General features: G+C 41.5%; 1 protein-coding gene across 12 annotated transcripts in view; it reads right to left on the bottom strand.

Moving 5' to 3' along the window:
• ARVCF (ARVCF delta catenin family member) overlaps positions 1-25,620 on the bottom strand; it is a 268,720-nt gene that overhangs the window by 10,925 nt on the left and 232,175 nt on the right. For all 12 annotated transcript variants that reach the window (XM_048063871.2, XM_066979115.1, XM_066979117.1 and 9 more), the window contains 5 exons: positions 5,697-5,824; positions 4,596-4,746; positions 3,068-3,260; positions 1,853-1,964; positions 1,157-1,247 (listed from right to left, as the gene is read on the bottom strand). In XM_048063871.2, the coding sequence (XP_047919828.1) occupies positions 1,157-1,247; positions 1,853-1,964; positions 3,068-3,260; positions 4,596-4,746; positions 5,697-5,824 (675 nt within the window). The remainder of the gene's footprint in view (positions 1-1,156; positions 1,248-1,852; positions 1,965-3,067; positions 3,261-4,595; positions 4,747-5,696; positions 5,825-25,620) is intronic.

The raw sequence follows: 25,620 nt of genomic DNA, 5'->3' as shown, positions 1-25,620 counted from the left end.
AAAACAGAAACATTGAAACTACCTGAGTTATATTTGCTTTTTCTCAACACCTGGTACTTGTATATTAGTCACAGAACAGAGAGGTCCATAAAGTACTGAGTAGTCTTTTACAGTAAGCCTGCAATCAAATGCTATCCATTCAGAAAGGTAAGTTTGATTTAAGCTCTCCAGACAGCACATGTAACCCTTATTTTCTGCTTTGGCACTGCAATACAGAACTCCCTCTCTCCACATGATAACAGAAACGCCATTTCTGCTGTGGATTACCTACCACTTAACAAGCTTCTCTCTGAGTCACAGAAACAAATCAAGCAGCCTGCTGAGCCAACAGAAAGCTAACCCACAAAGAAAATAAAAAGTTTACAATCCATTTGCAGATCTGGCCATAGTCATTCTCTGTCTGCATAATCTGCCAAATTTGATCAAACAGACAGAAGGTGGCAGGACAGCGTGTCTGTCTTTTTTTGCAGTAATCTGCAGTTAAACAGGGTTAAGAGCAATATGACACACTGTCATAGGGAGACTACAGATTTCCTAACAGAAATTTAGATGTCTGAGTATTGAAAACCAGAACTAGACTCAGAGACAAAGCAGTCACAATGAAACTAAAGTTGAAGCTTTACACACCCGTGTTGGTACAGCTGTGTCAGGCCCGATGAACAAACAACAGTTAGGTTTAGCTAGCGTTTGGATAAACCACCTCAAATGAAAAAACTTGCACAGTAGAGGAAGAAGCATTGCCAAAGCAGCCACATTTATTTAGAAAGGAAAAACTCCAGTACTGAGATTCCAAGCCCACTGCCTGGCTGAAAGCGAGATTTACTAATATATATCGTGGTTAAAAAAAAAGCTGTTCTCCTCTATATTCCATTTCACATCTATCCCAAATTCTCCTAAGAAGACTTAACTGATTATGTTGTTTTCTCAACTTGTATGCAATATCAGTAGCATGCATTTCACAGGGGAAGGAATACCACTTATATCCAGCTAATAGGACTGATCATTTTTTGACTGCAGAGTAAAAAAGCACCACATAAATAAAATATGTTTACCCCTTCACTCCTTGCCCTCCTTTTCACTTCTACAACAGACGTGGCCAATTCAGCAAGCACGCAAGCAAAGCACAATACAAAAAGTGATAATGAGCAGAACTGACCTTGACTTTTATCCACCAGAGGCAAAGTGCTGTCGTCATAGGCAGACCTGCCAGCAGTACCCTTGGAACCCTTCGGAGTTGCAGAAACAGACTACAAGAAAAAAATCACATAAATATGAAATTGCCAGTCTGGGAAATGGAACAAGAAAAAAAAATCAACTAACCAACAGTATGGAATAAGATCATGGAACGCTGCAAAGTCCCCCTTCTGTTGATAATATGGCTGCGGAGTATTTATTTTTTATTATTATTTTCATATAGATTTGTTGTTGGATTTATTTATTTATTCTTGCATTATCTACAAGGCTGCATTGTTGGTCTGTAAAAGGAGCTCAACCTTTTCACAAAGGAAGGTGAGGAAGCTGACCGTCAAGAACGGGTGTATGCCCTATGCTGCTGAATAGAATACATTTCAAAGGAGAAAAGACATGCTAATTCTTGAGTAAAGCATGGGCAGTTGGCCTATACAAGGTGGCACACTTCCAAAAACTAAAAAGCTCCATTTCACAGACCACTGAAAAACCTACTCAGCAAGTATATATGGATGACGTTATGACTGAATAGATTACAGTATATTGTTCGATCACCTAGAGGAAGAGAATCAAAGCCTGCAAAATCTATCCGACATCAGTATTAGACTAACTTAGGACACGTTCCACTCAGGTATTTCCATAACCTAAGACCCAGCATCTTTACCTGGAAGTGTGATTTGTTCCAACCATCCTTCTGCAAGGCATTTCGTAGTTCTTTGTAACTCCAGATCATCTGAAGAACGTGAGATGCTGCTTTTGTTTCTCTAGGAGACTGGCTGATTTGCAAAACAAAATTAGTGTCAAATATCAAGCAACGTAAGACTATTCACGTCTACCTCTTTGCACCAAAACAAGATCCAGGTACCTAGTACTTCACAGAGCTATTCTTAGAGCCGATGAGTTATAGGATGTATGTGAAATCATTTAACGACTTCTTCACATATATGGGTATTTGTTGACAAAAAGAAAAATCCAACAAGCCATAAATTCTGCAGATCTCTGTTTTCTCAACATTGCATTCCTGGGCAAGCACTGAGGCCAGGATGACCATTTTGTTCTGTAGTTGCCATTAACAGAAAATACATGGATTCCAATTCTATCTGGATTTACTTAGAGAACACCCTTCCCCATCCCCCCAAGTGTTCTGAGCTGCTTTTCAAACCTCCACGTCAACTTATATATATACACCTCACAACTTGATGAGGTTGTTTTACCTTACAAAGCAATTTAGGTTAGCAAAATATAAGTAAATTTTAATCCCCAAATGAATTTCCAGCCATTCATTGCTAAGTCAGTACACAAGCAAGCTCTATAAAATAATGCAGGGCTAGATATTTGTCTTTCTTATTTCATAAAAATACAACCCAGCAAAGGCTTCAGTTACTCTCCCAAAAATTTCCTGAATACGTATCTAAAAAATGAGCTTGTGTCTAACTGGCTGAACTAAATTTGTTTGTTTGGCTAAACAAACTTTTCTGTAAAGCAGTCAGAACAGTTTTTCAACAATATACAGAGAAAGTTTGTCACTTTGAATTACCACCACCAGCCCCTTGGCCAGAATAATTACTGAATATCATTAAGCATTTTATTTAAAAGGAGCAGATTCCATCACTGGCACTCCTGGAAAAGAATGGTGCCATGTTCTAACATGTCATGTCCTAACAAGACAGAACCTTTCACCCAATTCACTTTTTTGGGGGGGGGGTCACAAACCTATTAAAGGTGTGACTTTATGTTGTGTATATATTAATTGCTTTAGTTACACTTCTGAAAGGCTAGGATGCTCAAATACTTCTGCAAAGCAAACCACTGCTGTTCACAGCAACATTTTCAGGTTTGCAGTGAGTTCTCGTGCGTTTTGCTTTCAACTGTCACTTACCTTGACTTGCTGATAGCTACCAGCTTCTGAATGCCCTGTGTCTGGATCAGAGACCTTGCATTTTCTGAGCTGTCAGTAATGATTTCATGGATCGTATTCAACACCGCAACCACTGTATCCTCTTCCAGGTTCTTTGCGGATCTCTGCTGCCTGCTGGGCAAATTTCTTACCAGTTCACCCATGGCATAACTACCTAGATAAGGGGAAGAGATACCATTACTCAGCCCTAATAATCATTTCAGCTTCCCATCCTGAATGATAAAGTTCAAGGGTGCTTGCCAGATCAAAAAACTTAATAATGCAAGTGTTTTGAACATCAACACTGTAACTTAATAGTGGTTTATCATTCATTATTTCATGGTGATTGAGAGTTGATATCCAAGACAAACTCCTCCATCATGAATGTTAAAAGGTAGTGAGGAGAAAAAATGCAGTTTTTATTGGGATTTTCACAGCCAGCATCTATCATACTTTGCAGTGCCTGAGGCAAAAAGCATCCAGTAGCTGCTGCTAATGCCACATATTCATGCTAATACACGCACACGGTTTACTCAACTTAGCCTTGTAATAGGCCTTCTGGGGCAAGGTGTGCAGCCACGCATTTATTAACCTTCATCCAACAAAGGTAAAAGTATTTCTTCCTGGGTCCAGATAGTCTTCACATTGTATGGTAATGGAGAAAAAACAGGGAGCCGGGAGTTTATCACTCCCAGGTGTTGGTCTGCACCTAGCTACATCTCTAAACTATTAAAAGAGAAACTTGATGTGTTAAGGCAGGATTCCATGTTGCAATTTGCTAGTATCAACTTGGATGATGGCCCTAAATATGTCCCAAATATTTCCTTGCCTAACAAGGTCACAGTTTAAACATACATCAATTAAATAGAGGCATCCAGAGCTGAATCCTTCTGAAAAAATGCGTATTTACACCACTGGATAGGAGCTAGTGAGCACTGTTGAAGAACTAATTTGAAAGAGACTATCTCAATAGTAAGTTGTTTGGTATCCAGCTTCTACAGCAGCTACCACACAGAAGGATGAGGAGGGAAGAAGGACATGAGGAAAAAAAAAACAGGGACAACTTGAGAGCCCAATGCATTGCCCCAGGCAAGCTCAGCACACCAAGTACAAGGCTGCCACTCTATTTCTAATAGCAGACCTGAGGAACAACACACCTGTAACCACCATACGCAACCAGGAGCACGTGCCATGTCAGCCGGAGCTAAGGAAGAGACAAGTGGTCTCTTAACCCACCCAGTCCTCTGCATAGCTACACACACACTCCCCTCTCCTGCAAAACTCCACATCTACTTTTAGACCTGAGTTAGAAATCTCTCTTAAACCATAGCTTGTTTGAATGGGCTGGAAATACATCCTGAGTTGACAACTCTTCACTTGGTGGCTACACAGAGTAATGAGCACTGATGGAAACTGCATGCAAAATGACCCCTCAAACTGACAAAAAAAAATGTGAGGTCTCTCAAGGGTATCCAAGATCCCAGCCTGGTAAGAAAAGTTCAGAAGATACCTATAAGATCTTTATTGCGGCGATCCATAGAAAGATTTCTCAGAGCAATTGATACAGCCCTTACAACCTTGTCGGAGTCAGACTGGAGCAGCTCCACAAGCACTGGTAAGCCTCTCTCCTTCCGCACTGTTGCACGGATGTACGTGGACCACTGATCAGAACACACAAGGAAAAAGAAACACAAAGTATTGTGAGTTCATGTACCCACCCTTGCCTTGCCTCTGGCATTTCTTTCAGTGCTGTAATTCATTTTTTTTTCCTACAAGGACTATCTAGGAGGTATTGTGCTGATGCATCTACAACTTAATGCATCATTCAAATTCATCGAACACCAAGACGAAAGGATGTGGAAGTTCACCTTGCAACTTCGCAAGCTGATGGAGAAAGAGGACAGAAATAGAAAAAAAGGAGTATCATCCACCAGCATCTGTTCTGTAAACATCTCAGTGTGAAAACACATCCCTCTGGGTTAGGAAAAAGAGGTCATTTGGAGGGAATGGCAAGACGTCTGAAGCACGTTATCTTCCCCCACCTCCACTTAAATGCTTTTACTCTTTTTCATGGTTGATTTTAAAATCAACTGTATGCAAGACAGCTGCAAAGTGTCCCCCTCCTGATCTTCAGGCTGCTGCTCAGTCCCACTTAGCCATAGGGTTCTAGAAGTAATTAGGCATACCTTTGAGAACTGCCTGATTAGCACTAGGGATGGCTCAGAGAAAAAAAAATAAAAAATCAGAGGACACTTTGGAGTACAGTTTCCTGAGCAATCTGACAATCCAATGAATTAAGTATTCACAATACAAACATCTAACAAGCTTTTCTGAAGGGATGTGGCAATGGTTAAGTGGTTTAAGTAGTAAACCCAGCTCATGGTTAAATTGTCATGAGCTAAGTGACACTATGTAAACACCATCTGTCCAGAAGTTGCAAAGCATCTTAAGTGGACAAATAAAATGGAAATAATTTCTTCAGGGTTCCCACCTCCCTCCTTTTTAAAGGACACGTAAATGCACAAGGTTATAGTGCACTTGCAATGGATGTAGCTTTGTTCTTTGCTTGCACAAAAGATATAAAAGAGACTAAAGAGAAGACTACACTCACCGTCCAGTTGCCAGCACTGAGGTTCTGCAAAGCCCCCGCTGCGGCTTCCAGAGTGTTGAAGTTCTGACTTTCGGTGAGAATGGAGAGGTACAGGCGGACCACATCTGGTTGGTACAGTAATTCAAAGCCTGCAGGTGGGGAAGCGGAGAACGGAAGCAAGAGAAGCAGAGAAGGCATGTCTGAATGAACATGTAACTTAGCTTTATTTAATCACATAAGAGAACAGCCAAGAGAAAGCTATACCACAGAAAGAAGGGCTTCTACCACATCCATTCTGTTTTACCCACCCTTGTTGAAAGCAGCGCACATGGGAACTCATCTACAGGACGTTCAGCTAGGCTGAAGGTCCCTTTGCTCATCTACAGGTGGATAATTGTTTCTGTAACCTGTGCTATTCTGTATGACTGTCTAGCAGGGTGAGTATATGCAGGTAATAACAAGGTGACAAGAAACAATGACTCTGCAACAATTCTTACTTTGCATCCGTAGCCTGGGCTGCAAACTTGCACTCCTGTTTTCATTCGAATTATCTCAGTTTCACAGTCACCAACAACAAGGCCAAAGAGAGCAAGCTACAATCCCATCACCCACCCGCTTCTTACAACTCCTATGTGAGGAAAAAAAGATGCAGGATGTCAAAATGACAAGAATCCCCAGTTGGAATGGGCAGGGAGAAATGCTGACTCTATTTCAGACATTAGGTAAAGAAATACACCAGCATCGCACTGCAAGACTGCAACAGACACATATTAACTAAGTATCCCCAGTGTCACTGCATCGGCTTTGCAGTTTAAGCTCGTCAGGAATGGGAGCTATTCCCAGCTCTGCCATTTCCTTCTGCGATGCTGAGTAACTGACAGGAGCATCCGTGTCTTAATTTCCTCATCTCAAAGGATTAGGATTTACCCATCCACCACAGTAGAAAAAGGGCCCTGCTTTAGGCAAGGACACATCATTAGTAGAAAGTTGTTGCACATTTTGAAGCAATTTTATCTATCTTTCTTCACTAGGTGTGTCACGATACTGCGCTGATGAGGGAAGAATATGCCCAGTTACCAGTATATACCCAGTTAGAGTGCTTGCCAGACAAACAAGATCAAGGAGATCATGGTGCTGTTCAGATTACGTCAACAACAAATTAATTCCCCTAAAAACGTTTTGTTGAATACAGGAAAGCACAAACAGCCTATGGTCAACAAAGACACATCTACAGTGACTGCAGCTGGAAGGTGTTTCTGGATTGATGACTTTTGGAGAGTTTGTGATGAGCAGGCATTATCTGTGAAAACATTTCTGGAAAAAAGGATGTCATGGAAGAAAGCATGAAGGTATAAATGAGCGTGGGTAAGGAGGAAACATGAAGCTTGTCTGCTAGTAGAATTAAAAACAAGATATTTGTAGACACAAAAAGAATGTTTTCACATAATAAGATGCTGTCCCAGAAGCGTAGCATAATCCAAAGTGAGTTTTCCACTAGCAAGACAAGAAACCTACAAACACAAATCACTTCCTCTCTTCAGTACTCTCTTCTAAATCAGCCATCTCTCATACACATATTTTTCAGCACATATCACAAATTATCATATTTCAGACATCTCAAAGCCAACTGAAAACTGAACAATGCTACCCTATCAAATGGATATCCTGTCAGAATTTTTCTTTTAAAAGTTGTCTGTTGCTAAGAAGGATAAAAAGGCCTTCTGAAATGAGAGCCTTACATTTCATCTCTGTTTTTCCCTGGTTTTCACAGTAGGTATAGCTGCGGGACTATGTGAGCCAAGATTTCACAACTCAGAACTCTAAACCTTGTGTACCACTAACCATAAACTCAAGGCCATGTTACCCCCCCCTTCATATACAGGGCTCATTTATCCCATTGAAAACACACTTCATCTGCCAGGGGCTTCTTTGCTCCATACCAGAAAACTGATCTATGCATGAGGATCCCCGAGCTCCGGTGTGCGGTCTCACACTCTCCCAGCTCAGTTCCCTCACACACATACCAGCACACATGCATTCTTTTTAAACTACCGGATAGTTAACCTGCTCCACGTCTGAGACTGGCTTTAATGCCACCATTTGCTTGTTACATGACACCTACAGCTATGTGCAAGCTGCAACAGGTGGCAATCCCCAAAGGCATCCTGCCAATCCATACCACTTATTTTCCTCTTCTCCAGTGTCCTCTCCTTGCCCTGGGATCATTGCCCCCTATATTGAATGCTGAGAAAAACTGTAGTTACTTAATACATGAAGCATGAACAGTTGTATAGCTCTTCACCATTCCTTGAATAAGTTTGTGATTATCTGACTCCAGTATGACCTTCATATCCCCTTTCTCCTCTGCCACTTCACAAGGTGAATTGGCAATCTAAGAACTCCTCAAGAAAAAGCACTGCTGCCTGAGAAGTGTGTAGTATTACTTTCCGGAACACTAATACTTAAAAAACGTCTTAGGATAGCTTACTGGAATTTGGAAACTGTGTTATCTTTTAAGGAAGCTTTGCTGAAACATGAATCAGAAGGTAAGTTCATCAGCTGAAGGTAGGTTCATTAACAGAATATTCATACAGAACATTCAGCGCATCTGTATTCGAGCTCAGAACTGTGTGTGACTGAACAGAAGGCAGTTCTGCAGTCCTCTTCTGATGGCTTAATTTTAAATTGCCTAGTCATAATTGCAGCACACTTGGAAACATCCCCACAAGTTCACCCTCTTCTGTGATTTCAGTGCAGTCTACAATTTGCCCTTTCTGTCAGTTTGTATGTTCCTTTTTGGCTGGACTTTGGCTGGATTCCTTCTTAGTTCTCAGCACCTTCCTGGGTATGAATACTCCGATGCACACAGAAGCAATAACCCTCTCACCTCCGCTTACCTCCTGCGGTCTGAGCTGCATTCCAGTCACGCACCCCCCACCTGCCTGCTGTCATTACTTCTCTTCATGCATGAAAGCCTCTCCTTTTTTCTACTTACCAACGTAAGAGCATCTCAGAAACGTCTTCGTGTCTCCCACCTTCTCTGTTCAACAAAACACAGCATTTCTTCTACCAACTGCCAGTACATTTTTGCTTTGGGGCATAATCTCTTAGGCCTGTTTGGTGGATGATTCCCATTTCATTCCACACAGCCCCATTTTCCATCTACATTTCTGCCTCTGCTCCATTAACACCTGTTTCAAAAGGAGTTAGCAAGTGCTATGCACCAGATACGAGATGTTGTCCTCCATCGTGTCATTGCCCCAGCTGGGGGCTCCGCACCTGCTGTGCACTTCCAGCACTGCAACACTTCTGTGTAAGTCTGGCTATACCAAAAAACTGCAGGAATTACTAAACCAAAGTATTAGGAATGCCCCTCATGGATAGCTGCTCATTAGCAGAGATGAGAACCTAATAGCAAGAAACTTACTCCTGCACCGGAGGGTTTTTCCCTCACTGACGACAAGCTGACACTTTTCATAAGCATTACAGTCCCTTAAAAAGAAACAAACAAGTTTTGTCTTTTCTCCATCTGCCTCCTGTCCTAATGAGTCCAGCTCTGCTATTTATAGGATGCAATTTATCTGAATTATTATACGTTCCCTTCCAGTGTTGTGTGGAGGCCTTGCACATTTTTCCACGAAGTGCTTTAAGCACGTTCCTGGGAAGCACAGCTGGTCTCACCTCCATTAAACACCTGCTTCTCTTCTAAACTGATTTCCTTAATTTCAGGATCATCTTAATTATTTTTTCAGGTAATGCTGCTTTTGTGCAATATATGGCTAATTGCTTATGTCCATCTTTTAAATGGAAATGAGAAAAGAGGGTCATTAGCAATAGGTAATATATCAAATGAGAAAAAACACCCACTGTTTTTCTTTTCCTTTAAAAACTGTTGCAATTATAGCCCAGATTCAGCACTGCCTTTTAAAAAGATAATTTCTCCCAGATTAAATGAGCCTTTTTCCAGAGGTTATAGATTTGTGCTGAGTTGCAATCTACACTTGGGAATAAGCCATTTATTGCTCACACACACATTTGCAAAATGCAAAGCAAACAATTTGGCTCTACGAGCTTTTCCCTTTTAGAGAAGCAGAAAATGCCCTGGACACTGATGTCATTGTGAGTGTCAGACATTTTACAGCATCTACGCATTCCCCCCAGCCACTGGCATGAATATTTACACAAAGAAAGATCTTGCACATTAGACTCATCTTCACCAACATGCTGTGGTTTCAACCTTTGGAAAAAAAGGAAGATGAGCTTCTTTCCATCCAAGTTGCTCAAGACTGGCAATGGGATTAGCTCTGTGTGAAGTTCACCCTACCAAATGCTGCCAAGTGGATTATCCTTTATTCACCCACAGAACAGTAACAGCACAGACAGTGATTTCAATCCTGCATGGAAAAGACCTGAGGAATTAACTGAATAGCCATCTTGATCCATTCAGTGCTCGGTGTGCTGAGAATGATGCAGCACTTTGTGGATCATCTCATCCACTAACTTATTTGCTTTCATCTTGGCAATGCTGATACCGTGCCTACACTTAGCTACATTCTGGCAATAACACAAATTATTGCACCAGGTGCCTCTCTCTGATATACCAGATTAATCTCAGATTCAGACATCTCTCTTTGGAGCAAGGTGGCCAAATTGAATTCCCTTTACCTCTCACATCATTTAGGATTTATTGTCGCCCTACAGGCATGGGAAATTATACACATGCTTACATAGGTCAGATTAGAGTCCTATTGCTGGAGCAGACATGCTGCTTTACTTCTATCTTGACAAAAATTCTGACTTGCTGTTTAAAAATAGAAGCAAATTTCATACCAAGCTAGAAGGATGCAGGGAACACCACCGTAAGAAAAACAAACCAACAAAAAAAACCCCTTAGCTCCAAAGAAAAAAAGCCACTAAAATGAAATCTTACAGTTACTTGTTCTTGCAGTGTCCACAGGCACATTTACAGTAGTGTTTTAATTCAGACCCCTTCTGAAACAAATTTCCCAGTTGCCCTGCACTTACTGCACTTTGGTTCCCAACACAGAGCAGTCAGAGCACCATCTGGACTCATCTTGGGATGAAACTAAACCAGCAGATGCACTCCAGGACCACACTGAGGGTGTGCTGACCAGCAACGTGAGGAAGTTCAAGGGCTGATCTACTCATACAGAGCTGCACTACTTGCTAATACACTCATCCTCTGTGCCGGCCAATTCAGGACGCAAGATGTGACAGCTACCAGCAGATGGAGCGAGTGGAGCCCAAACTGCAACTTCTCTGCAAGGTCATACGCTAACAGACTTTGTAGAAAAAGAAAGCAGCTGCCTAAGCAACTAGGAAGCTATGAGCCAAAAGAGAAGACTCATGTCAGTAAAAGAAACTAACAATTGAATTCTGCAAGAAAGAAAAGATCCACACGTCTCAGACTCCTGCCCTCTCCTGACAGCGGGCTGGTAACTTTGTTAAAAACTATGCAATTCATTGTTTGCAAGTTAAACAGCTATAAATCAGAATTCATAATCATTTTCTACAGATATATTTTCATTACTACGCAGCAAGTCAGTCTAGCAGCTCAACACCTCCCTTTCCAGGAAGCCTCACCCTGCAGATTCATAGTATGCTATATGAAAAAAAACAAACACAGAAGGCGGGGGGGAGGCATCTGGTTAGTTTATAAAAACAGTAATCAGATCCTTAAAATAAGATAAAATAATAAAAAAAACATCAGCTCCATTCCATCTGTATGCTGTGCTTCAGCACCCGGTGCACAGCTTGAATGCCAACATAAACTTGCAAGATTATTCTAATTGAAAGGCTTAACAGCAGTGAAAACACAGCCAGCTCCAACAGAGCCAAATGCTCGGAATAATCGATGGCGAATGCAGCTCAATACAGATACACGTAGAATACTGAATGTCATACAACAGAGGCAGAGCAAATTTCTCCAATGGATGATGAAGAAACAATTGGTGGAACATGATGAAGAGTCTTTCTAGCTTTCACGTCAGGGTAGAGCACAAGTCAGGACAGGTATTATGCTTATTGCAGAGATTCAGCCAAGAATGCACCATCGACCACTGAGCAGGAGCGCTGAAGAAAGACAGAACTGCCTTTAAGTACTGTTGAAAAGAACAACCAGAATAATATGGGACACATGAGACTCAAATCAGGCTTGAGGGAATATTTAAGAGGAGGTTTTCTATTTAGAAAACGAATACAGGCATAGTGTGTGACCTTTCCAACTAATCTACCAAGTCACTCAAGTTCTAAAATTACGTCAGCTCTTCCCAGTTTACCACCTACTCCCCCAATGAAAAAAGCAATGGCTCACGAGTTCAAAAGGGAAGCAGTCCCTCAGCCCTGCCAAGGATGTAACAGGAATGCTCCCAGCACTTCAAAGCGTGGAGGTATGCAAAAAACCAAGGGGCTAGTCTCAGGGAAGGCAGAAAGGCAGCGAGAGGAAATGGGAGGGCAAGGCAGCACAGGAGAAATAAGGATGCCTGAGAAAGCAAACTGTCTTTTGCTGTTTCTGTTATTCTTTAGGTTTCCCAGGCTCCATGAGCTGTCATCAGGGTATCTCCTCTTACAGAGATTGCTTTGTATGAGATTAGTTGTATTTCCGTTTCATATCAAAGAATATGAAATTTAACAAAGAGACGGCTCAATTAAACACAACCCATTTTGACCTTGTGTGAGTTCCAGCACACTGTTTTCTACCAGCAGATATTTTAAAGCTACCACAGATCTTCCTTTCCAAGCAACCTGCAAGCAGCATTTCTCCCAACAGCTTCTGACACACTGCTCAACAACAAAGGCTTTTTTTTCAAGCCTATGCAGCGAAGTCTCTTGGCAGCTGGAGATACTCAGTTAACAATGTTCTCTCCTCTGTTCACTAATCAGTAGAGAAGGCTCTGGAGGACCAATACTTAATAAGGATCTGAATGCTGCTGCAGATAACTAGAGCACTACCCAAGCTACTAGTTGAAAAGGGGAATGGGATGTCCCCGAAGGCTTGGTACTGAAGGGCAGGGAATACCTGGCAGCAGGGCTGACGCAGAGAAGGGAAAACTGCTGAAGGTCTCCACTGAGAGGGAGAGCTGGTGAACTGCACATTTAAGCATTTGTAGGTCACCTCTGGTGTGTTTTTTGAGAAAAACCATCGTTACAAGCAACAATGCTATGGATCTAAAGTTAACATTAAACCCTTGGGCCGAATTATTAAAATGGAAGGTGCATGTAAATAGCTTCCTTTACGGCAGACCCAGAAGACTTGTATCTGACCTTGAAGGCTTTACACACAGTACATGAAATGTCAATACTTCCTTTTTTCACTACTTCACCTGATCCAAAGTTACTATTTACTTCACAGAAATAACTAAATACATTTTCCTTTAAAGAGAATGGACAGGCATGTTATTCCAAAACCAGTGTGTTTTGAAATGCAATTTTTACCTAAAATCACCCACTAATCATTCTTTCTCTCACATGCCACACACCTTGGAGTCTCTTCTTTATGAGCTACAGATCAAACACTATCTGTTTGAAAGCGCAGGTTCCCCTTTTTCCATGGAGTCTGCAAGCCCCAAAAAGCACTTCAGGCCCTGCAACACCAATGCCAAATCTCAAACTGGAACTTGGTTCACATGTGCAAGTGAATCCTCATTCACATGTGCAAGTGAATAGGAACCTAAATCTCAGCAAAGCTCTGCCAGCTCTGCAGGGTTTCAGAGCGCGATGCTGCTACCCTTGCAGGGTAGTGTACTCGTCGTAGCTCAGGCACACCTCAGACTCAAAGCTGCAGGTGAACGTTTCTCTTCCTTGGGGAGATTCTGTGCGTTTGTGGTAGTCTTACGGGTTACAGCGTACTCTTGCTTCAACTGCTTCGTTATTGGAAGACGGAAGACAGATTAGGTTTATCAGGCCGGTGATCTCACTGACAGCAGATCGATGTGCTAGGAAAGCAACAATGCAAATATTCCTAGATGCAGACAGTCTTGCTTGCTGCCTCCAGGGAAGCTTCTTCCTGAAGCTTTCAGGTTGGATGCGTGCCTCCAACAGCTGATGCCAACAGGACACTGGGCACGGTGCTGATGCACATGGCACTGGGGACTCCTTAAACAGACAGCAATTTGGCCCAAGCACACAAGATCAATATGAAGCGTGTCATTGATCATGTTATGTTTCCCTGGGAGGGAAAACCTGACTTTCCAGATGCCGTCTGCTACATAATAGGAATATTTGAACAACAGTGGACCAAGTCAAATGTCCATGCTTATTCTTTTAGATCTCAGAGGTGCTGCTGCTACCACGGGTGCTTCGGACACATCTGTTCCTGTCTCCACCAGGGTCCAGAATTTCACTTGAACTTTCTTCCGCCCTAAAAGGGCCCAGATGGTAGAGCCTGGCGACTGCTCACATGCCCCGAGGGGTCTCTCCTAGCGCGCGGTAACAAACAGCTCTGTTTTGTCACCCCTCCTGTTCACTCACGGATAGCAACTGCATGGATTGCACAATCCAAGGTAGAAATGAGAACATTGCCCAGTCTGTCTGGCTTCTGGGCCAGTTTGCATGAGTAGAAAATGTGGAAGCCCAAGGAGGTGTCCACTTAATGTCCTCAGAGCTGTAAGGACAAGCCACGAACATGTGGGGATGCCACAGCAGTCAAGATCCAAAGCACAGCCAAAGATGGTTCCCATTTGCAACTCTGGACAGATGCAGCAATGAGGGGACATTACAGAAAGTCTCATTTGATACAAGCAGGTGTGAAAATGAACCATGCTTCTTAATATATGAAGCTTTTAAATGAAGGAATCTCTAGGCTGGAACTTGCTTACTCTCCACTATGGGAGGGCTTGAACTCACTGCTTTTCGAAGCATATTGCAAAGGTCTTTTCTATTTAGCCAAGCTTTCCCAAAGGAGCAAAAGGAATAGAGAGATGGCTGGTAAAGCTAATGAGGATTGGAAGCTTGAGGAAAATTGTTACTTTTCACATTATATAAGCAAATGTGGTTTTACAAGTGCATATTTGTGTGTACATGCCAGAACATGCATGTTTTTAGGGACTTGTCCTTAAACTGGAAAAAAAAGCCAAAACAGGATAAAAATATTTTCCTTACAAAACCCACATCCAGCTCAGTAAAAGCATGCCATTCCTTTTCATACCATAGCTGCTACGTGATGCAGCTGAACAGATGTGAGATCTACGACAGACTTTTCACTGCCTTCACTACTGCAGATGCCTAACAGTCCAGCCCAACTGTCAGAAGGTTTGAGCTTACTGCATAAAATGTGTTTCTTAAAGAGAAAGATACCGAGCAATTCCCTGAAGGAACACCCATGAAAATATCACACCACAGCTATGTCCAATAATAAAATACAACATATTGCTGTTAGTACCTTATCAACAAGTTCAAGAACCTCATAACAGAAATGTCTCAGAACTCGACTCATCACTGCAAATTAACAGCACTGTTAACGGACTCCTTCCTTTGCCTTCTGGCTGCCTGGACCTACCATTATCCTTCCCCTAGTTTTTGGTGTGTGTTTAACGAAGGATCGTGTGTTCCAAATTGCCCTTTTTTGGCCTTGAGCCCCTGCCCAATTCAGCCTTGCAGTTCCAGATGCTAATCAGATGCTCTGACTCTAGGAAGCTAATGAGCTTTTAGCTTCCTCCCAGCTCAGTAGTAGAAACTTGTTTGCAGAAAAACACTTACTGCAAAAGGAATCGTGGACTGGATTCTGGTATTATTCAGAACTGTTCAGATGTTGAAAAGCTTTATAAACTTACTGTCGTAAAATTCCAGCAAATAGGCAAGCATGGAAGAAAGGGCAGAAACACTACAAAAGACAGGTGGAAGGCACCAAAGGAAAACAAACAAAAAACCCAAAACAATATGGTAGTGCTTATTTAGTTGAAATAAGTAAATAATCCACCCTCAAACAGTGAGCACTGAGTTATGCAAGAAAGGTGGAAGGGCTTGGCCTGGATGCAGCAGCCACAGGACCTGAAGAAACTGATAGCCCCACTCCTCCAGGCCTCCATGGATGTGATTCCTGTCTACCAGGCCTGTGGTGCATTGGTGTGGGGAAGACCCGGAGCACCCTTTCGGATCAGGCCCTGACTGCTCTTACACACAGTGGATGCTGCCACTGAATCTTTACCAGCGAGGCAAAACCAAATCCTCCATCATTGGGGAATTTACAGAAATTGGATTGCTTTGTCAGGTATGGGACTAGGGGGGTTTCCGCTGACGGTGCTTCAAAAAAACGTTCTGCTGCTGAGGGACTTCCAGCTCTGGTTTGAAAGCCTGCACATCCCTGACAAGTGTTTGCATGCATCAGCAACGGGTACTGGTTCAGAGCTGCGACAGACCGGGATCGACAGACAGTATTTCCACTTGGGCTGGCAGCTGTCAGGTTCTCCCCTTCGTAGTCTGTCTTTGCAGAGTCTTATCTTCAGTGCCAAGGGAAAAACAACTTCAAGAAAAAAAAAACACAACAAATCTTTCACAGCTCACACACTGAACTACACTTGGAAGGCAATTTGAAAGCTTTTTTCTGGGTTACTCATGCTTCACTGAGTCTACTTATTCTTCCACTTCTCATCATGATTTTTTATATAAAAATCTCATAAATGGTCAGAAGCCATTACACAGGTATGGTTATTCTTATTAGTCCAGGTGCTTGCTAGAGGCCTGTCTGCTTAAGGCAGTGAAGGGCAGCAGAACTCCCTAGCTTGACTTCCTAGAATATGAAGGAGGAATAAATCTGTCTATTCTCCAGTGTACGTACCCTCACGGAAACGTCAAATACTTCAAAATACTTCCCAGTTAGAAGGATATATTTGGGTATAGACGTCTAACCTTCCTTGGGGAAAGGTTAGCAGTATCCAAGCCAAGAAGCTAGCAGATCCAATCTCAGCCTAGAGAAATAAAAGGTCAGTGATTCTTCATCAGCAGGACTGACATGGGAAGCCTGTTCAGTTCATTCCAGGCATAGTCCTGCAATCTTGTCAAAGCACTTTATAGGCAAGTACCATATGGAAAGACTCTCTCACATTATTAAATAATTTATTATATGCAAACGCAAACACATCCCTCCAATCCTGTTTGTGTTCTAAAATAGCTAATTAGCTCCTGCTGCAGCTTCCAAAGTCAAAAGTGTGTTTCAATTTCTCTCTCTATTTCATGAAAGCTGCCACATGCACCCAAAGGAAGCCCAGTGCCTCTAATCTGTCTCAATTACAGTCACTATGCTGCTGTCAGGCAATTCAAACATCTCCCAAGCATCCAAGAAAAAGAACTTGATGTTTTCAATGTCAACTAAATGTCAGGCCAGAGTGGAAGCAGCACGAACAGAAGGTTTTCTTCAAGTTCTCTAACACAAAAATTGACCTTGCAGCTCAGGTTTTCATGGTAAAGCATTTGGGTAGTTAATTCTCATGGATTTCAGCTGGAAAACCTAATGCCTTCAGGAACAGAGATTTTCCAACCACCCTCAAAGCACCTTGTCCATATCCAGTCCAGGGCTACAGATGGTGAGAGGCAAGAGAAGGTGCTGCTGCTGCTCCTCCCTCACTGAGCTGCAATACACAACACTAAAGGTGTGGAGGGAGGTGATAGTCTTTTTTTCTGCCAACCACTTGCCAACTTTTCAGAAAAGCAAGAAAATTTCTATTAAATGTAAATATGTCTGATGTACTGACTGCCTGATAATCATTGGTAGAGCTGACAAACAGTTTTGCTCATAAAATTAATAGGTTTCCTGGAAACACGAATCTTGCTATAAAAGTTGAATTTGGACTAAATTGTGAGATACGACAACATGATCTGGACAGAAGTAGCTCTCTGAAGCCTTAGCGGCCCAAACACATTTTACAACCACAAATAAATCTATCTGTAAGTAAAAAGAAAATAAAAAAAGATTTGGGCCTCAGCTCGTAGGAGGCAATGAATGAGATACTTAGTTGAAATGAATAGAGTAAGCACTGAGACATTTTTCAAGAGACAGCATAGGAATGTTAGATAGCATCCAACTGCAGTCTGTCCCCATTTTAACCATCCTACAGGCACGGCCCACATTCACAAACCACCAGAGTCATATGGGAAATTCCACATCAATGCAACAACAGACACTACCTCAAAGCAATTCCAACAGCTTCCTTGAAACCACTTCATCACTGTTAAAATAACGAAAAGATCCTTAACCCTGGAAAACAGGTCATTTAAGGCAGTTTTCAATTCCAGTGCAGCTTTCTTATGATAACATAATGCAATTAAAAATTGAACTTAAAACTACTCATGGAAAGTTTTCAAGCAGAAGCTGACACATACTGTGGAGGTTGTTCATGTCTATGGAAACTCTGAAAAGGTCAACATAAGTGCAAATGGGGTGAGGTACTTCTTCAAAAGTATCGAAGTCTCTATTACTTTGCAGCATATACCCATTTCTAATCATTCATATATGCATGACAGTGTTCTTCTCTAACTTCACATAGGCCATCTCAGCCCACAGCTGGATCTTGAAATAGGCCTCCAGACTGCAGTGATGTTTGGGACACCAAATTGCAAGTGTTCAGGAAAGCTGGAATCATCTCACGGAAAACTGTCAATACAGTTTCATTTCATTGGGTTTAATCTCTGTATTGCTTTCAGCAAGCAGCTATGTAGGACTTGTAAAGAACCTGCTTTTGCTGGGATTTAGCTATTAAGCAAAAACTTGCAGAACTAGAGTCATACATGGCTTTACCAAATATCAATTTTTAGATACTAGCAGTAACCCAAAGGGAAGCAGTCTCCTAGAAGTAACCCTCTCTAGATGTTTTCCTATTCATGTCCCCTCATATTTTGTAGGGGTTACATTAGATTAAATGTTCTTCCTGGCTTTGTTTGAGACGGACATGAAGAACGGACATTTTGAAATGGAGTGGGTTTTCTACCTCGCTTGTTACCTTGAGCCAGTTGGAAAGAAATGGCTTCAGGAATCATGAAACAATCTCTCTTCTGAGCTCTGCCACTGAAATGCTCTGTAACTCTGCACAGCTACTTTAGCAATCTGTATTCTCCCTCCCACACGACTTCTGTCTTGCCTATCTAGACTTGGCCTGTTCAAGCACACTGTCATAGTGTCAGGCTACTGGTAAAAGTTAGAGACTGAAGTTGCTCTAAATGGCTCCTACAAAAGCAACAATACATTCAGTAAAATACGGAGACCTCAAGGCACGCAAAACATGACTAAACTGGATGTGAGATGGAAGGATTGCTCTTTCATGTCCTCACTCCAGATAAGCCTCAGCCATAGTCCATTCCTAAACAGACAAATAACATTTCACTCTAGTGTAGACTTCTAGTTTTCCCTACGACTAAGACAGAGAAAATTCAGGGCTGAAAGTAATGGTCTGAAAGGCTGAAATAAAAATGCTCTTTTTTCTTCCACATACTGATCAACATTCACACAGATCATCTGAAAACGCCTGGGTCAGCAATCAAGCTCTCAGTAGGTTCAGAGCAAATAACAGTTGGATTGACATTGCTTTCCAAACCACGCAGAGGTAAGATTGCTCTCCCACTCCCCTCCAAAGTTGACAGGTAAATTTAAGTGTCTACTGTATGATGTAAAATGCCTGCCTCGTAGTTCAAGGTCATTTTACTTCAATCCACAGTTAGATGTATATGGCATATTAAGTCATGTCATTGCCCTGTCATGATGGAGAAGAGGGGAGCTTTTAAGCCTGTGTAGAGCACTCAGGGTTGTAGAAATAAATATGGCTTTGTAGAACAGCTTTCACATTCAAGATCTCAAAGTGGTTTACAAAGTAATGAGTCAGATAATATGACTGCAGCAACTGTGTAGGTAAATGCACCAGAAATTAATGCTGAGAAAACAGAAGTTAATTTTTCGCATTCTCTCTATTTGCCTTTCTGCAAAACACATCTGCAGCTTCAACCTGACTAATGAGCACCAGTAACTTCTGTAATTTAGAATTCACAGGTTATATGACATTCCAGTTTATTTTAATTTTCAGATTAACTCCATGATTAAAGTTTTCCATTAACTCTAATAAATACTGCTCAAGCAAAAGTGGAAAAATATTAGCCACCTTACTGCATGTACTTCTGTATTGGCTGTACTACAAGACAGGCCTCCTTGGTCTGATCTCTAGTACCTCAATTTGCAATTAGTTCAGAATCACCCATCTTCCATTTTTGTTGTCCCTTTCTCTCTCCTCCATCATTAGCTGTTAGAAGCATACCATCAATGACTGATTAACAGTGTTATGAGGAATCCATGGTTTATTGTGCCGACACCAGAAAAGTGCATATTGTAAGTAAAAATAGATTTTTTTTTAAAAAAAGCCATACCTTGAAAATCTGTGTATAAATATGTATATAATCAACCTGAGAGCCAACAAATAAGAGGCATTTTGCATATTATGCTCCTTTTTCCCCAAGTGCCCTGAGCAAATGGGCTCTCATACTTCTTCCCTTCCGAGTTGCCTAGCTAGCTGCTGGGGGTTAAGCCATTTTGAAAAACACTTGTCCCTAAGAAAAAGAAATACACTGTTTCTTTGCATGCAGACATTTTTTGGCTGACTTGGTAATCAGTTAACAAAAACAGTCACAGAGAACAACTATGATGATAAAGAGTGTGGGAGGTGACGTGGGCTGCCCCCTGCTCAAAGCAGGCTCAGCGCTGAACCAGAACCAAGTTAGTTCTGACTTTGTCCAGTCAGGCCTTGAAACCCAGCAAAGCTTCTCTGTGAACCTGTTCCAAAGCTTAACCTGCATTTTTGTGTGCATGAGTACTAGACACGATGGTCAGGCTATCCAAGACAGAATTTTAAGTAAGATTCAAGAGATATCAGGCTAATGTTGAGTTTTGAAAACACCTGAGCCGTGTAGGCCTCTGAGAAAGCCATCATCCGCCTATTCCTCCCCTGAAGGCACAGCCTTCATAACACTCACGCGGAGCTCTAACTACTCCCTTTACTTACACACACACATTATTTCTGGAAATCTGGCCAGGGACTCAAACCCCACATTATACCAGTTTTCTGCCTCAGCTGCTCAAACTTTCTGCCGGTCCCTTAACTTGTCAAGTAGCTTTGTCAGCAGAACCTTGCTGCCTTAACTTCTGACAGACACCAGAGACACTTGTAACTTGTGCAACAAGGTTTTTGCGATTGATTTTGACATGAAACTTCATCTCTAAATTCTGGCCAATACTGAGTTCCTCTTTCTTGTTTTTCACAATAATACTGGCTAGGCAGTAGGACAATTTTCTGATTTGCACCTCTCTTCAAAGTGTAATATCTCATTTTTTACACTTACGCTAGAAGGGGTAAAAAGTCTGTGAGCTTTCATTGCTGTTTCTTAACCAAAACTGAAGAAGTCATACGGCACAAATTTAACATAAAGCAGCAGTTTTGAATGGATGGATGGATGGATGGATATCTCACTGCAGCGACTAAGTCCCAAGGCTGAGGCAGTTCAAGTTATGTGAGATAAACACTGCCCCATCACAGAATCACTCAGGCTGGAAAAGAGCTCTAAGAACATCTAGTCCAACCTTTAACTAACTTCTGCTTTTGTTTCTGGCAAATTTTCTTGGCATATTCTCATTTTATGAATAGTCCTTGATCAGCATCTGTATAACGAGTTATGCTCTGCAATAACAGACATTTTGTTTCGGAGTAACAGTTTGCATTGCTTGTCAAATAAAAATGCAAAGTGAGACATACAAAAACATACGCACAAACCAAAAACCTGGAGGGAGAAGAGTACTAACTATTCTCAGAACGGGACAAACAGTGCAGGGAAGGTTGTGAGCATAAAAAACATAACTGAAAAATAACACATTCCAACATCAACTATTTTATCCTGAGAAATGGTAGCCAACATGCAAGTCCAGTCATTGATTCAAGGATTAAGATCCTGTTAGCTGCCTCTGAATCTCCAGATAACGCATAGCTGAAACTAAAGTAAATGCTGTAGCTGGGCTGTAAAACTTGCTGAGTTTTACAAGTACAGTAACAGCAAGTTATGTAATGGTTTCTCAATATATTTATCTATGCAAAGCATCATAAAAAAGGCAGCTGAACTTCATAAAAATACAAAGCATGGCATGAGTAACAAGAATACTAAGCAATTCCCAGTATTATGTATTTTCAAACCACTCTCTGCACTGGGAAGTCATCACAAAATATTCCAATTTCCATTCACAAAACATCCCACTGGAGTAAGCTACTACCACACACCTTGAACAGAAGTTGTTTTTATTTAATATTCATATCACTGCAGTGCTAGCAACAGTTATGATACCCAATACTTTGGCCAAATTTGCTGTTTTCACAAACACATCATGTACACTCATTCTGCACTGGTTATCACAGCAGCAGTGATAATACCAGTAATTATTCTACTGAAGGCAGTGGAATTAGCTAGACTTCATGAATGAGTCCACTACAGCTCTGGCATCTGAATGCAATTAACTCGCCTAAGGCCACTCAGCAAGTCAGTAGCAATGCTGGAATGTGAAAACGAGACTTCCTTACTTCCAGCTCTGTCTTTGCTGAAACCTCAAATCACTCGATCTCCTCAGTAGCTGCCATAATTACTATGTGCTTCAGTGGAATTCTTACTGTTTAGTTTTTCATAGGCTATTTTATTATGCAAGTACGTATAGGCTGTTCTAGTTGAAGATGTTATAACCACATACACTGTAAGTCTCATTTCTGTGCATTTGTAACTTGGCCACAAATTCCTAACAGGCTGGAAAGGGAATTTACCACCAGGGATTCTTGTCTTTTGAAGATACAGCTAGTTGTTATAATAGATCTATAATCTTGGGTGTCAGCCCTAGGCAAGAAGGAGCTGGAAACTGACTACGGGAGTTATTTTCATCCTAAAGGACCTAAAGATGGAGAGGGACAATCTTGTCTCCAATTGCCAGCTTCTCCCCTCCACATGCTGAGGAAGTCTAAACATTCAAGAATGCAAGGGAAGGATAAAGAAGAGGAATAGTTGTGGATGTTCATCCACTGTTCCTGGGATAACCAGGGACCTTCTGGTGTGTCAGTTTTTTCTCGTTCAGAAGGAAGAGTTTTAAACAGTTCAGGAAGCAAGTTGTCTTCCTGACACATCTCGCATATTCCCTCTAGCTGCTAAGACAGAGGAAGACGAAGGGAAAAGGAGGAGCTCTAGAAGTAAACAAGTTATAATGAAGCCAAAAGTACTGATGGACATGAAGAACCCTGTCACGATTTCATAAAGATGTTCACATTCTCAGCTCTGTATAAATATAGAACTGAAATAAATTCCCATATCACTACAATCACTCCTGTTCCCTCGCCCTTCCAGCAGTTGTGTCCACTGCTCCTCAGCTTAGATTTCAAAGCTACATGATCTAAAACTGAAAAAGACATTCGTGCTATGAAGTGTCCATATTGGATGTGAGGAGAAGTGATAACATCCACCTGCTTAAAGCTTTGCCATGGCGATCTCTCACAGACAGAACAGGCCTCAACTTCAGAAAGAACCTTTGCAGCTGGAAGCATGTTCTAATATGGCACATTTCAAATCTTCTCAAAGCCCTTGTGAGGACTAATAAGAATTGACCTTACTTACAGTACCCTTCTCAAAAAGTTATGGTCCTCACTGAGTGCCCACATGCAGGGTTAGAATCGAAGACAGGATGACAAAAATAATCCATCTGTCCACCTACTACACCTACACAGCAGCAGCTGTAGAAGATAAAGTACTGGGTGTCAGAATTCTAACTTGGCCCCAAAACAAAACCCTAAATATACTTTCTTTTGAGATGAGGAGCTGGAGAGCAACAGTGAAGTCAACCCAGCCTTCCTTTTCTCCTGAAGGAGAAATCCACCAGAACTTGAAGCCAGCTTCTCACACAAGCACAAGTAAGAACAGAATGCTTTCACTCCTGGACTGTAAATAAACAGGTGTTGTTAAAAACCCCAAAGCAGGCACTGTAAGTCTCACATACCTGATATCTGACAGCTGTTATGCAAAGGTACAGAGATAACAGCATGAATACATCCAAACCAACTCATCTGTTATTTGTCCGCTACTAAACATTTCCTAAAACCTCACAGCTAGATGCAACCACTTGCACCTGACTTGCCCCTTCCCAACCCAAGGCTCCCAAGACAATGCAGCAATATAAGATATCAGCTAGAACAGTGGTGGCTTTTTTTTTTCCTTCTATTCTCCACTTCTTATACCCAAGAGCTGCTGCATGTGTTGTCAAATCCATGTATTGCTCTCTATTTTGCACCAGAGTATCAGATTCCACTGACTTCCCACTGTCATCTGAGTAAATAAAAACAGACAAGAAAAAAAGCCTGTAGGTACCAGTAAGTAAAACAAGATACTTGGGGAAAATCTGCCACATTAACTACTAAGCCAGTTCAATACCTGTTGAAAAATAGGCTGGGTCATATAAATATATATAATTTTAACCTTATGCTACGAAATTATGCAGAAAGAAACAGAGGTTGCTCCATGGACAAAAATCTTTATATTGCCAGGCTGTTCAAGGTTTACCAGCTGTACAATATAGCAAAAAGAAAAGAACAACCCTTAAGAGTTGTGCTAATGATTTATTTTATGCAACATCTGTGCAGCAAGGTGAGCTTATCACAAGGTGAATCAGTAACTGCCAGGATTGCTTTAACAATGAAGTCCAGCAGCTCTGAGTGTGACAAATCCAACAACAGACAGCAAACAGATCCTGGCAACAGACAGCAAAATTCAGAATAGCAATCAACAAGGGACAACATGGCAATGGAGCAGCGTTGGTTCAACAGGTTTCAAAGCCAGCTACTTCTGCAAAGACACAGACCCTTCTTTCCACTTCTTTCTTCTACCTTTTTGTCCTACATAAAACTTCTCAAGCAAGAATTAAGAAACATTTCTAATCAGGTACAAACCTACAGCAAATTTCCTTGTAGGTACCCTGGAGCACATACTGGGACCAAGACAGAGACGGAAGTCAATGAAACACCTTCTCACCACTGCAGTCGAGTCACTACCACCCATCAGTGCTCACCTCATCTAGAGTTTACAGAGAACTTGTGCTGTTTGTAAACTCTTAAAAAAAACCAAAAAGCCCACCACACTGTTAAAAGAAGAACACTTCTACTGCAACAGTTTTCTGTTTTAAGAGTTTTTTCAAGTTAAGTACTGGAGACAGGATTTTGCACTTTATTTAAAATCCATGCTAAGAAAGTAGCCATTAAACCCTAAACGCGTGTCAGGGCAGGTTACAACTTTCAAAGGCTTTGGCCAGGCTACTTAAAATTTAAATATTTTTTCTATACAGCACTTTGTATTAGTTAAAGTTGCTTGCATTGTAATGTCAAGAACAATAATTTATTTCAGATTGATTTGTTCCATTGGTGGAAGATGTGTCAGGGCAGAAATAAGATGCAAGGTCTAACAGTGTCACCGTAACCCACTCCTGGACCTCCAATCCACATTCCAGCTCCAGCTCCCCATATGATTTTTCAAAACCTTCAGTCTCAGCCCTAAACTTAAGATTTACATTCTATAAAATTAAACCCGTTAAGATCACAAGAGTTTCCCTCTGTAGAGCACAACTCAGAAGACCAGGAAGCAATCCCACTGCCATGCTTCGCAACCCAGCTTTGATCAAACAAGTGACTCAACGTAAGAACTGTAATAGATGATGAAAATAAAGCAGAATATTCCAGAACAATTAGACTTCTGCACTACAAAGAGGCGGTTACAGAATGAATGTGCGCACAAGAAAGGAAAAAAAAAAAAACCACTGGTGTCCATTCTGAATTCCTAGCAGATTTAGGGAAAAAGGATTAGAATTTATAGGTACAAGGCTGGAGGAAGTTTGGCAAGGGCAGGCTGCATAAGGGAATTTTTCTATCCAAGCTAATAAATTTTCTCT

The sequence above is a fragment of the Anser cygnoides genome, chromosome 17 (assembly GCF_040182565.1).
Source record: "Anser cygnoides isolate HZ-2024a breed goose chromosome 17, Taihu_goose_T2T_genome, whole genome shotgun sequence".
In the NCBI taxonomy this organism is placed as follows: domain Eukaryota; kingdom Metazoa; phylum Chordata; class Aves; order Anseriformes; family Anatidae; genus Anser; species Anser cygnoides.
The sequence above is the reverse complement of the archived record's forward strand: the minus strand, read 5'-3'. Positions and strand labels throughout refer to the sequence as shown.